This window comes from Macrobrachium nipponense, chromosome 33, assembly GCF_015104395.2.
Source record: "Macrobrachium nipponense isolate FS-2020 chromosome 33, ASM1510439v2, whole genome shotgun sequence".
NCBI lineage: Eukaryota > Metazoa > Arthropoda > Malacostraca > Decapoda > Palaemonidae > Macrobrachium > Macrobrachium nipponense.
In genome coordinates, this window is record NC_087219.1 from 43,238,003 (window position 1) to 43,250,685 (window position 12,683).

At 41.5% G+C, this 12,683-nt stretch overlaps 1 protein-coding gene across 1 annotated transcript in view; it reads right to left on the reverse strand.

Moving 5' to 3' along the window:
- LOC135203127 (putative serine protease K12H4.7) overlaps positions 1–12,683 on the reverse strand; it is a 232,294-nt gene that overhangs the window by 108,875 nt on the left and 110,736 nt on the right. The window contains exon 7 of the mRNA XM_064232771.1: positions 10,312–10,433. Coding sequence (XP_064088841.1) covers positions 10,312–10,433 — 122 coding nt within the window. The remainder of the gene's footprint in view (positions 1–10,311; positions 10,434–12,683) is intronic.

Genomic DNA, 12,683 nt, shown 5'->3' on the forward strand with positions numbered 1-12,683 from the left:
TCTCTTAGGGAAGAGCGTCTACAGGGCGAAAGGAATCGCCTGTCAGGAGAAAAACTCCTGTCCAAAGAGTTATACGAAGAGGGGCGCTTAGAGGAACTCTTAACAGGGAGCAAAACATCTTTCCTCCTTGTTGAATCCTTAGAGAAAGAGCCTACAAGAGAGGATAACTGCTCCTGCAGGTTAATCAGGAACTTCTTCATGGGATCCTGAAGAGAGGGCTCCTCCTGTCTCGCCTTCTTAGGATCCGATGGCCAATACTCGGGAAAACGCTCTGGGCTATAATCAGCCGCGTCTCCTTTTGGCGCCTTCCAGGCTCTCTTCAAAGGGCGCGATTGAGAGGCCGAACTCCATCCTCGTTTTAGGAGAGGGAAGAGTCCGAGGCCGAAAAACACTCCCTTAGGATGCCTTTTCTGCGGCTATCCAAGGCAGCCTGGGACTTTACAACAGGATCTGCCGAAGGGACGCCTGACCGTTGGGGATGTTCTGCATCCTCCCTGCGGCTTTCGACATTCCTCCTCCCCTGGTCCTGGGAGTTTGGAAGCGGTCTAGGCCTAGGAGCAATGAGGAACCGGGGACACTGCACAAATCACTATCACCACTCTTACCTTCATTTAACGCTCATAACTGAGCTTGGAGTTTCTTGATTGAAGCTTTCACATTTTCCCTTTCAGAGGAAGAATCTTTGGATTCAGTACCGGGAGAAGCAGCTGTGGCTAAGGGAAAATCGTTAGTAACAGGAGAGTTATGAACGCCCTGTTCTAGAGAACAAGATCTACTTGATGATCTAGCTGAAGCTTTCCTTACTCTATCCCTCTCAAGTTTCCTAACATAAGAAGATAACTCCTTCCATTCAAGCTCTGTTAGGTTCTCACACTCAATACAGGTGTTATTAAAAGAACATTCATTCTCTCTACATTTTGAGCAAACGTTATGAGGATCTACCGATGATTTCGGTAGCCTAACTTTACAACCTTCCCTACTACAAACTCTAAACATAGGTGAAGCCTTAGCGTCAGACATCGTGAAAGAGCAGTCAATATCAAAGTCGAAAAACAGTCCACAATAAGCGTATGCCAAGCCAGAGAAAAAACAGAATACGTCACCAAAAAACCAATCCAAATTCTCGGCAAACGAGTTGAAATCCAAGATGGAGGAACGAACAACAGATGTTGTCCGTTCAAGCAACAGAGAAATTCTGTCTTAGAAAACGGGAATGGTTCCGGATCCCGCCACCCAGCGGCGGGAATGGTGGATCACCTGACCTACCTGTCGCATGTGCCGCGAGTTTTGAAATTCTGTCGGGACGACCGAGTCTATAGCTAAGTATATATCTGCTGGGTAAGTTTTCATGTACAAAACACAACATAAACAAAGCATACGACGATGAAGCAGGCAGAGAGCGATGACGAACACGTCCTTCACACCCCCAGCCGAAAGCAAAAGTGATTCTTCACCTCTCAGGCGCGCGGGCGCGCGCACGATCGGACAAGCAGTTAACTACCGTTCTCCCCTTGTTCGAAGCTTACGACTGTCCCAGCTGCCGCTAGCTACTTCCTATTGTTAAAGGACCGATGGTTTGTATTACGTATCGGAACAAATACTAGGCTCGGGCCGAGCGCATTCCCACCCTCAGCACCGAGCGCAAATGAGGATCAATCTTCGGAAAGAGCGAAAGACCCCACACTTGCAGCCCTCCACCCCCGGGTACATCTACGGTTGATGGGGGGGGGCGCGGGGATAGCTCCATGTCCGATGATCCATAAAATCAATGTAATAAAAGATGAAAAAGACAGTACGTACTTACAATTCACCTTCGAACACTGACAAACCAAGTTGAAAAATGATATTGTTATTGTACAATAAAGTTTCATACATACTTACCTGGCAGATATATACTTAGCTATAGACTCCGTCGTCCCCGACAGAAATTCAAATTTCGCGGCACACGCTACAGGTAGGTCAGGTGATCTACCGGCCTGCCGCTGGGTGGCAGGAATAGGAACCATTGCCGTTCTAGAACCAGATTTTTTCTTCCACCTGTCTCCTGAGGGGAGGCTGGATGGACCATTTAATCGTATATATCTGCCAGGTAAGTATGTATGAAACTTTATTGTACAATAATAATATCATTTTCATACATTCAACTTCCCTGTCAGATATATACTTAGCTGATTGGCACCTTTGGCGGAGGGTAAGAGACAGCTAATTACTGATTAGACAGGTAAACAACATACGTTGTAGGTAATAAATAAATAAAACCTTGGTTCCTATCTGTTTAGACGAAGGGTCGACTTCCTAGCTATTGCTAGTAGACTGCTTCGTCTCAAGAGCCTCAGCGAGAATGTGACCTATGGCTAAGAGTTCTTGTAGATCTGTCAATGGGGTCTTATCCACTTACTCGACAGAATCTAATGGTCTTTTGTCGATGGGGTCTTATCCACTTACATGACAATAGTCCATACATGCTTTTCCTGTTGTTACAACCTGAGTCATCAATTTTCCATCATCTACACTGCAGTACAATGTGCATAAATGAACTTTTATGTACATCAAGCATGGACATGAAGGGGGTTTAAAAAATAAATGTCTATACTGTGAAAATATCTTGCATCAGCCTCTATTGCTAAATAATACTAATGATAGTATGAAGCAGCGAGATCAATAGTCTTACATGCTGCAGACTTGTAGTAAAAGGACAAGTGGGAGGGTTAATAAGTGCGAGGATACTAAACAAAAAAATATATTGTACAAAAAATAAACCCATTTTCAACATTATTATAATAAATGCCTGTAGATAATTATATAAGCATCTTCCTACGCACATGGATGCTAGTAGGCGACAAGTAGCAAGTAAAGGTAGTTTTCACAGTGGATGAAGAAATGGTGATAATAAACAGTATCCATCTAATATATATCAGCCATCCCATACCCAGGAATATGGAAAGCATCACAGAATACATTACTATAAATGTCTGTAGATAATTATATAAGCAGCTTCCTACGCACATGGCATGGATGCTAGTAGGTAATACATACACGAGTCCTAATAAATAAAAAAAGTTCAATCTGAAGATCACGGAAATAATAAGTGAGAAGTGTATACGCAGTTCTTGCCAATATGAAGGTAGTTTTCACAGTGGATGAAGAAATAGTGATAATAAACAGTATTCATCTATGAATAATATTGTTTTATACGTATAGCAAAATACGTACACAGCTATCGTAAAAACGGATATACATCAAATTTCATGCTGACATAACATATTCAAGATAATACAAAGTTAAAACCAGCGAATGTTTGCGAGAAGAATGAACATAGTGAGTGAGTAGTACATAAGACAACAGATGGCAGCATGTAGAAGCCTAGCCTTAAATAAAAATAAAAAAAACATAACAAAATAAGCTAATGACTGCGAGAAGAATGAAGAGGGCAGTATGGCATAGCGAAATGCAAAATGCGTCCTCCATCGTCTGCAAGGAAAGTGAGATATCTCCGCCCAAAGAAGTTAGGCCATACGTCAGCTGACGAATGTAAACAAAACTTTGGGTTTAGGAAACGAAGCTCCTTTCCTTTAAATGTGCTAGTCATTTGACTATTACTCATATTAACCAAGTGCATATATATAATAATATCTGGAAACACCACTAACTGTCACATTTTGAGTTTCAATTCCGATGAAATGTGTATATATTCGTGTAAATGTCATAGCATCCGTTCGGATCGTATTGCAAAACTTTCGCTAAACGAACTTGGGCTAGCAGCATATTGTAATAAATTTATGAATAATATTGATTTATATAGAAAAATATGCATACTGCTATCGTAAAATATGGATATATATCACAATTTCATGTTTACACAACATAATACGTAATAATAAAAACGCAACAAAATAAGCTGGCAGAGCGAAATGCGTCATCTGCTAGGGGAGTGAGATATCTCCGCCCACAGAGCTCTAGGGGAGGAGCTTGGAGGAGCCTGGCCGAAGCCTCAGCGCAGTCCGGGAATATGCTGGCTGGCGCCTGACGCTTGGTTGGCACCTAGCTCCTAGAAGGCGCTTTTCGCCTGACTCCTGGCTGGCGCCTCGCGCCTGGCTCCAGACTGGCACTATTTGACGCTTGGCGCCTGGCTGACTCCTCTCCACTTGCTGGAGCTTCGAGCTTGGTAGAGTCTCGAGGATGTCTGGCGATGTCCACATCGGACACTCTTATCTGTCCGATTTGTTCGCCTCTAGCGCATCTGCGCTAGGTTGGGGGCCCCCTCTTTCTCTTCATCAGACGATGACAGTGTTCCTTGAAACTGTCTGCCTCTGGCGTTTTTTACGCCTGTTTTGGCATTTGGCGCCTGGTTGGCGCTACATTGTCCGAAAGTCCTGAACCTCCCACAATAGTTTATCAGGAGATTGGAGAAGGGTGGAAGAAATTCTTCCACTTTGAGCTTTTGGCCTCTCTGACAAGGGGAGGTGATTGTAGTCAGCGACATCCATTAGACGATAGGATATCTAACAGTACGAGAGATAAGAGTCTTCCTCCGAGGAGGATCCTTCTTGAATCCTTCCGTTGCTAACGAGATCTCTTCTTACTTGTTGATGAAGTTCCTCGTTGCAGAATCTTCTCTATCCTTTCCGAAGGAAGGGAAGGAGCTTGGAAGTCGAAGGAGACTCCGAGCTGAAATTGGGAGGACTCCTGATTTCTAGCTCTTTATTGTATCCCTCTGAATACCTTTTGGGAAGCATTTTGAGCCCTCATCGCATCCCAAAGACTTTGTAGGCAAACGTTTAAACCTGGGCAGCGAAACTTCTATCTGAAAGCGTTGCGTCAGGAATAGAGGGTTTTAGTTCTTTTGCCAGACATACTATGCTGGCAAGAACCCATTGCCGAGTCTCCATTGAATCTGATGCGAGATTCCAATGCACAAAAAATTCACTTGTCTTCTTGGTCGTTTAGGGCCAAGAGAAACAAAGAATTCCCTCATAAAATTTCTCAAAGAAGTTTGATGAGGAGTAGTTCCATCTTGTCGGAACACGGAATCTGAGGCCACAAAAGATCCCATTCGAAGTACATGATATCCTACTCTTGTCGTATTGAGGTATCGTATAAGATCCCGAAGATCTTAATCCTCTGCTATCTCTAATTCCCCTTGTATAGACAGAGTATAGCCTTTTACTGCGTTCTTTGATAGCAGATATATACAAAGCTGATTCTTCCCTCTGAAAGGGAAGAAAAAACCGCTATGTGGTTCACAGAGGTATCAGAAGAGGACAGTTTCCTCATTCCATCTAGCCCGATCTGCAGCAATTCTATGTCTTGGCCATGAATATTGTCATTTACCTTGAAAAATCCTTTCATTCATGTCCACTTCTGGTCAGTCTGCACGCGGACAGACTTAGAGTGTAGAGGTTGTTAAGGTCCATTTATAATAGATGCTGATAGAATCTCCAGACTCACTTGGAAAAGCCTTCCAAAACATGCTGTGAGAAGAACGTGACTTCTGTGAATCCAACGTCTCTAAGGCCAAAATGAGGCATAAAGTACCATCCTCTCTTCCTTTGATGCCCATTTATCTTAATATCTGTTAAGAATTAATATATCTAGGGGAAAAAAGACTAAAGTTTATTCCCCATTTAAACTAAAAATGGCGTATATTGCTACCTCTCTTGGTTTGAGAATAAGGAAGCAGTCTAGAGGAAGCCTGTTCGTCTTCCACCTTGCGAAGAGATCTATGAAGAAGACATCTCGCAGGTTTCCACAACTCTCTTTCCAACTAAGATTAGACATAAGTCAATAGTTATATCGTCGATCGAGAAGGTTCTCACGGACGTGCAACATCGTGCAGCAAACCTCTTAAGGATCGTTACGTTCCGTGTCTGTGTTCCAAACAGGTTCTCTCTTGTTAACGCGAACATGGGCGGGCGAACAAAGAGATTCTCGATACTCCTTGAGATATGAGAGAGCTGTGGAATTAGTCAAATTGATTTGAAAAAATAATTTCGTCCCTCCTTAGGATCGAACACCCCTCCAGTTAGACGGGGAACAAAATCAGGAACGAACCGTGCCGTTACCGAGCCTGCTGTCAGAGAGGTTACTGAACCCTTCGATTAATAACTCGCTATATCGAAAAGTTAGCAAGTCCATTATTTTGCTTCTGTAAGCATGAGAGCATCAAATAATATATATAGCTCTACTGCATTAAATTCCTATTGTTGTCTCATTCCTATAATCCTGTCACATTGCGGTAAACATTACCGCAAGGTTACAAGGGATCTTTTTATTGAAAACTCCTTAGCAAAATGAATATCATGTTATTCATGTTTGCCTATAAATCCCCTCAAATCGAGGTTAAGTCCATGATTGTAGGGGGAATATACAGTTAACCATTCGATCCCATAGAAGAGAGAGATGTAACCAACTGCTAATGACAGAGAACTGGAAAATACTGTATTGGCTTACAATGACAGCTGTCTCGTTCGCTGCCTGGCTGCATTCTTCCTGAGTTGCCAGTTACTCCATTCAATGAAGGAATATAATAAAATTATTCTCGAGCCTAAGGAAGCTCTCAATAATGCATATTTAAGCCAAACAACCTTTGTTAAATACCGAAGCTGAGTAGGTATTGTCGTAACAAACCTTTTAAGCGAAGTCCTTACTAGGAAATTCCTGTAAGGATATAGATAATTCTGTAGCGAACCACAAAGGCAACTATGGTATGCGTATATGACTTGTCATTCAGTAGTCGTATACACCAAATCTTCTTACTACATTCTTTCCTCTCCGATGCAGAGAGAGAATGGAAATCTTACTCTCTTCGTTCTTTTCGTCAATAAACCCAAATTAGTATTAGTTGAAAGAGATCGCAAATGAAAACCGAGGATCGAAGAGAATCTCTCAAGCTTTTATTGGAGATAAGGCCGTATTCTACGCCTCTATTATCTGGAAGAGCCTCTAATTAATGTATGAGAGCTCGTACGAATCTTGTTCAATTTCCAAACGATTGCCACTCTTTCTGTAAATGGTTGGTTGCATTATTTTTTAGGAGGATGATTTTAATATCCTCTTACTAGTAATGAACTGATTCTCTCAATAAAAAAAAAGGTCGCTAAGGTCTTATAAACTGAGAGACCTGCCCCCTTATTGGCTTCCAATTCCGATCTATTTTCCATTTCCTGTCCATCAAGTTGGGAGAAGAATGAGCAACCGGAGGAGAGCGCCTCCTTTCGTAAGGTGAAGGGCTTTTAGCAGTACCGACTCTAACCTGACAAGGGCTACAGCCGCCTGTGCGACATCTATAATTAACAAATACATAACAAAATATGAAATAAAGAAATAAAGAGGAGGGAGGGGGGAAGGGATGTAGGCACTCTAGACAAGTACGTAAACGGCGCTTTTTTAGAACTTAAAACTATTTTCGTAACTTTAAAACTAAAACTACACTTTCCTTATTTCAAATGAAAAATAAAACTTAAAACAATGCACTTAACTTTAAACTAAACTAAGCTTAACATTTACGTAAATTTAATTATCACTTGTTTTTGCCTTCTTGGCTACACTTTCTGTACTTTCACTCGCAGCTCTTTTCAATAAAAATGTATCCAAAGAACTTTGCTTTTGCCTGCCTTTCAAAATGCTTCGAAAATGTGACAAACAAGTGTCATTAAAAAGTGCTGAAGCACAACCAGTTGCCACTTTTTCTGGGTGTTTCTTTTCAATGAAATTTGACAGCTTTTCCCACATTGCCAGCATGTCTTTAATTTCACCAGTAGAAATCACTTCCTCCGACTCTTCCTCCTCCTCAGTCGTGTTAATCTCTTCCAGAACCTTCGTGTGTTGCATTATCTGCAGCTCCTTCAACTCCTCAGTTGAGAGTTCCTCCTCATGTTCTTCGACGAGTTCTTTGATGTCACCCTCATCTACCTCCAGACCCATCGACTTTCCGAGAGATACAATCTCCTCCAACTCTTCTTGCTCAGTCTCGGGCTCAAACCCTTCGAAATCTCTTTCTGCAACAGCATCAGGCCATAACTTTTTCCATGCAGAGTTCAACATTCGTCTTGTTACCCCTTGCCATGCCAAGTCAATGATACATAGACAGATCACGATGTTGTAGTGATCTTTCCAAAACTCTCGAAGGGTTAGATTTGTGTTTTCCATCACTTCAAAGCAGCAGGAGAACAAGTGCTTCGTGTACAGCTTTTTGAAGTTGGAAATTACTTGCTGTAGGATTGAAGTCGTATTGGGTGGGAGGTAGAGTACTTTGATAAACTGGAACTCCTCCAGAATATCATCTTCAAGACCAGGTGGGTGGGCTGGAGCATTATCAAGGATGAGCAATGCTTTCATTGTGAGTTTATTTTCTTGCAGATACGTCTTCACTGCAGGGCCAAAGACGAGACTTACCCAGTCAGTAAAAAACTGCCGCGTAACCCATGCCCTAGCATTGGCGTGCCACATAACGTGCAATTTTTCTTTCAGTATCTTGTGCGTCTTGAAGGCTCGAGGATTTTCCGAATGATAAACTAGCAGTGGCTTCACTTTACAATCACCGCTAGCATTTGCACATAATGCAAGAATCAGAAGGTCCTTCATGGGTTTATGGCCTGGCATCGTCATCTCCTCTGCTGTGATGTAAGTCCTCCGTGGCATTTTCTTCCAAAATAGGCCCGTTTCATCGCAGTTGAACACCTGTTGCAGGATGTAGCCTTCCCTCGCAACAAGCGCAGCGAACTTTTGGATGTATGTATCGGCTGCTTTCACGTCTGCACTCGCAGCTTCGCCATGCCTCACCACTGAATGGATGCCAGTTCTCTTCTTAAAATTATCAAACCAGCCATGGCTTGCCTTAAACGCTTCTTCTGATGCCTCTTTAGAAGTTGACGCTTCTTTCTTCACTAAGTCGGCATAAATACTTCGTGCCTTCTCGCAAATTACCGTCTCCGTCACTGTATCTCCTGCCAACTCCTTCTCTTTCACCCACACGAGCAGAAGCTTCTCCATTTCCCCGTGGATATTTGTCCCTAATTGGGAAAGAATTGTGGTTCCTTTTGCTGGTGTAGCACTCTTGATGGTATCCTTCTGCTTCAATATCGTACAAATTGTCGATGTACTATGGTCATAGATCTTTGCGAGTTCAGTCACTCGTACGCCACGCTCATGTTTTTCTATTATGTATTTCTTGCTTTAGTTCTATCGACATCATCCTCCTCTTCCTGTCACCATTGTCCTTAGCACTCACTTTCTTTAGCCCCATGATAACACACAAAAAAGTTCAGTAATCATGCAAAAATCAAGCAAAAAAGAGTACAGCGCACAAGATACACTTTGATTCAAGCGGGTAACACGTGCGAGTGAGCGAGAGATGCTCTCGGATGATGCTCAACCCTGCGCCACAACTAGCGGGACGCTCCGGAAACACGGCTCGTATCTTGAACGAAAATATGGCCAGAGCTCCGGCTCGTATCTCAAAAAACTCGTATGTTAGGCTGCTCGTATCTCGAGGTACCACTGTACGTATTCTGTTATATCTGAGGTCTTCAGAAGTATTCAATCCGTAATGAAAATCGGTAAGTTGTTGGTTTTGCTGAGGTGCTACTGTAATGGGGTTGAGCTGAAATAAAGCTAAACATACTCAATTTACGGATAAAAAAAATAAAAAACACTGGACTGCAACTGACAGTTGCAAAGATATGATGCTCCTAGACAATAAAAGGATAAAAAAAATTATTAAGATGAGAATAGTGGAATAACGAGCTAGAAATATTGATGAATAGTTGCAATCCAGCTGATGAAGAAATGGTCTAGGGAATTGGTATTAAGTACTGCAGACACGTAAAAAGTGAAGCACGTGAATGTGGACCCATGAGTAAAGGAATGTGAGTACAAAATAATACAGGTACGTAGTCCCCAGGATACGGCATTCTGACTTTATGGTACTTTGCTCAAGGAGCCGTTAACTTGGTTTTATGGCACCATAAACGGTTTACCTGCGCTGCAAGCAAGTTTTATGGCACTTACGTTGCCACGAGTGCCACTCATTCACATTATTATTATGATGTTTCGGTTTACAGTGCTTTTCGGGTTACGGCATGCCACCAGGAACAGAAGCCGCCCTGTAAACCAGGGACTGCCAGTACTAACAAGATGGAAATCTTACAAAACACTTCAAAACCTGACAAATTCTGTATGCAACATTCAAAACAACAAAAATATGTTACAACATTCAGACAAGAAAAATAGGCTGAACAAAAAAGCTGAAATACAACTCTTTAAGGCATAAAAAATTTATGTACAAGACAAAAACAAATACTGAAACATTACCTCCTACATCTGTGTTATTTTCCCAGCTTGTGGCCTGGAACTCCTTGATCATGTTATCATAAGTGTAATCTAAACAGCTCTCTCCCTCCAGAGCAAGAAACATGTCGTTGATTTCCCCATACCTATGCATAGATGACAGTCAATGAAAAACAATAAATGACACTAATCCTCCAAGATACAACCAATGCTAAGTTTGCTTCAATGGGAGATTATACAGTAAAAGAGTAACCAGAAACATTTTAAGCTTCAAATAATCAATTTAAAAATAAAATAAATGGACAAGAAACACTAATCGTTGTGAAATCCAGTTTTTCCTTTCAGTCATTACTCAAACACTAAAAAATGTTTTGATTTAAGCAAAATGGAAGCAAGTATAATTTGCTCTAAAATTCTATTTCATATTGAGCCTAAAGGAAACTAACAACAGGCAAGCCATTTACAAAGAATGAGTTCTTGACAAAAAAGGGATTTTGACGTAAGGAAAAATCTATTTCTGGGCGATTGGCTCGTGTCGCCAGCGAAATATCCTTTAATCTATTATTTCTAGGGTAAATGTACTAACACATACCAGAGAATAAATAAATAAAGAAAAAGGTCAGTACAACTGACTCGCTCACCCTCCAAGAGGGTGTCGGTATGAACACTATGGCGAGTGAGACCACTACCACGAGCCGAATGCCAATAGAAATCTCCCACTACAAAATCTCCACAAGAGGAGAGCCGACCCACAGAGTGGGCAGCAACTACTACTACTCCATCCCATGCTGCCGACTGCTGCGCCTCTTGGTCGGCCAATCATTGAAGTTAAGCAGACAATCTTGGGCGATGGGATGGGTAGGGCGGGATTTCGCTGGCGACACGAGCCAATCGCCCAGAAAATAGATTTTTCCTTACGTCAAAAATCCTTTTCTGGGCTCAGCTCGTGTCGCTGCGCGAAATCGTACCAGAGAAATAGCACAAGATTGTAAAGAAAATTCAACAAAACAAAAAATAGGTCTCAAATAAAAGGTAAAATAAAATAAAAGAATATAATTGCTAATAAAGATACATAAACACAATGATACAAATTAGAATATGCTTAAATTAAACTTAATTCTAATATTTTCCTTAACTTAAGGTAATTTATATATATACAGGGGTAATATGGTATATCTGTACCAAAATAGTATCTGTGTAAAGATATGTATCAGAAATCCAGAGCAATTAACATAATAAGTTGAACAAAACAAAACTCAACATAATAACATATAAAGGATGTATATAACTTAATATACAAAACCCCGTAACCATTACAAATAAGATGTATCCCCTAGCATAAAAATAAGGGGATGACATCCAAGAGATCAATATTCACAATCAATTGTGAGTGCCCCTAGCAAAAAAATAAGGGACACCCACCACATCATCATAAAAGCAGCTAAGACACAAGGTAACCGTAGATGAACAAGGCAGGGATAGACGAACTGTTGGGTGAGGCAGGTAAAAGAAAGGAGGACTGGATCTTCTACTAAAGATTAGGTAGAGTCGGGGGAAAGGGGAAACTATGTTACCCGCTGCTACTAGCTGAAAATTTCAGAGCTTCCAAGGACTTCAAGTAATGACGTTTGAACACTGTCGGCGATTTCCATCAGTATACCTTTTTCAACTCATCGAAGTTCATATGTTGGAAATAGTTAATTGAGGTGGCTACTGCCCTGACATCATGTGCTTTGGAAAAGAGTCAGGATTGGCTTGTTTAATGAAGTACAGGATTTGTTGCCTGATGCCTTTAATAGATAAAGTACACCTTTTTCTCTCTTAAAGAGAGGACCCGATGAGGATGAGGAGGTCCTAGACAGAAAGGCTCGTAAGGTTGAAACTGGGCAAAGAGATACATCTTGTGGAAGGGGTAGTACCTTCCATGCTACGTTCCGGAGAAAGTAGAACTTCCCCTGTGGGAAGGAACTGAATATGATCCGGGTCTCTGGATAAAGCCGACAGTTCTGAAATTCTAGCTCCTGAGGCCAAGCTTAATAAAAATAGAGTTTTTTCTTAAGAGCATAATAAAACGAGCATGTGTCATTATCAGTTTTCTGAAGCCAGCTTTAGAACATCGTTTAAGAACCATGATACCGACGTAGGCCTTACAGAAGGTCTAAGTCTAGCACACGCCTTGGGAATAGACGAGAAGTAGGAATCTGTCAAGTCTATGTTGAAACCAAATTGAAAAATCTTTTTCAAGGCTGACTTGTTTGTCGTAATCGTGCTAGCTGCTAAGCCTTTTTCAAATAAGGATCTGAAAAAGGATATAGCCGAATTGATTGTCATGATCCTAATATCTGATTCTCTCAGGAAGGTTGCTAACTTTTTGACAGCAGCATCATACTGTCTCA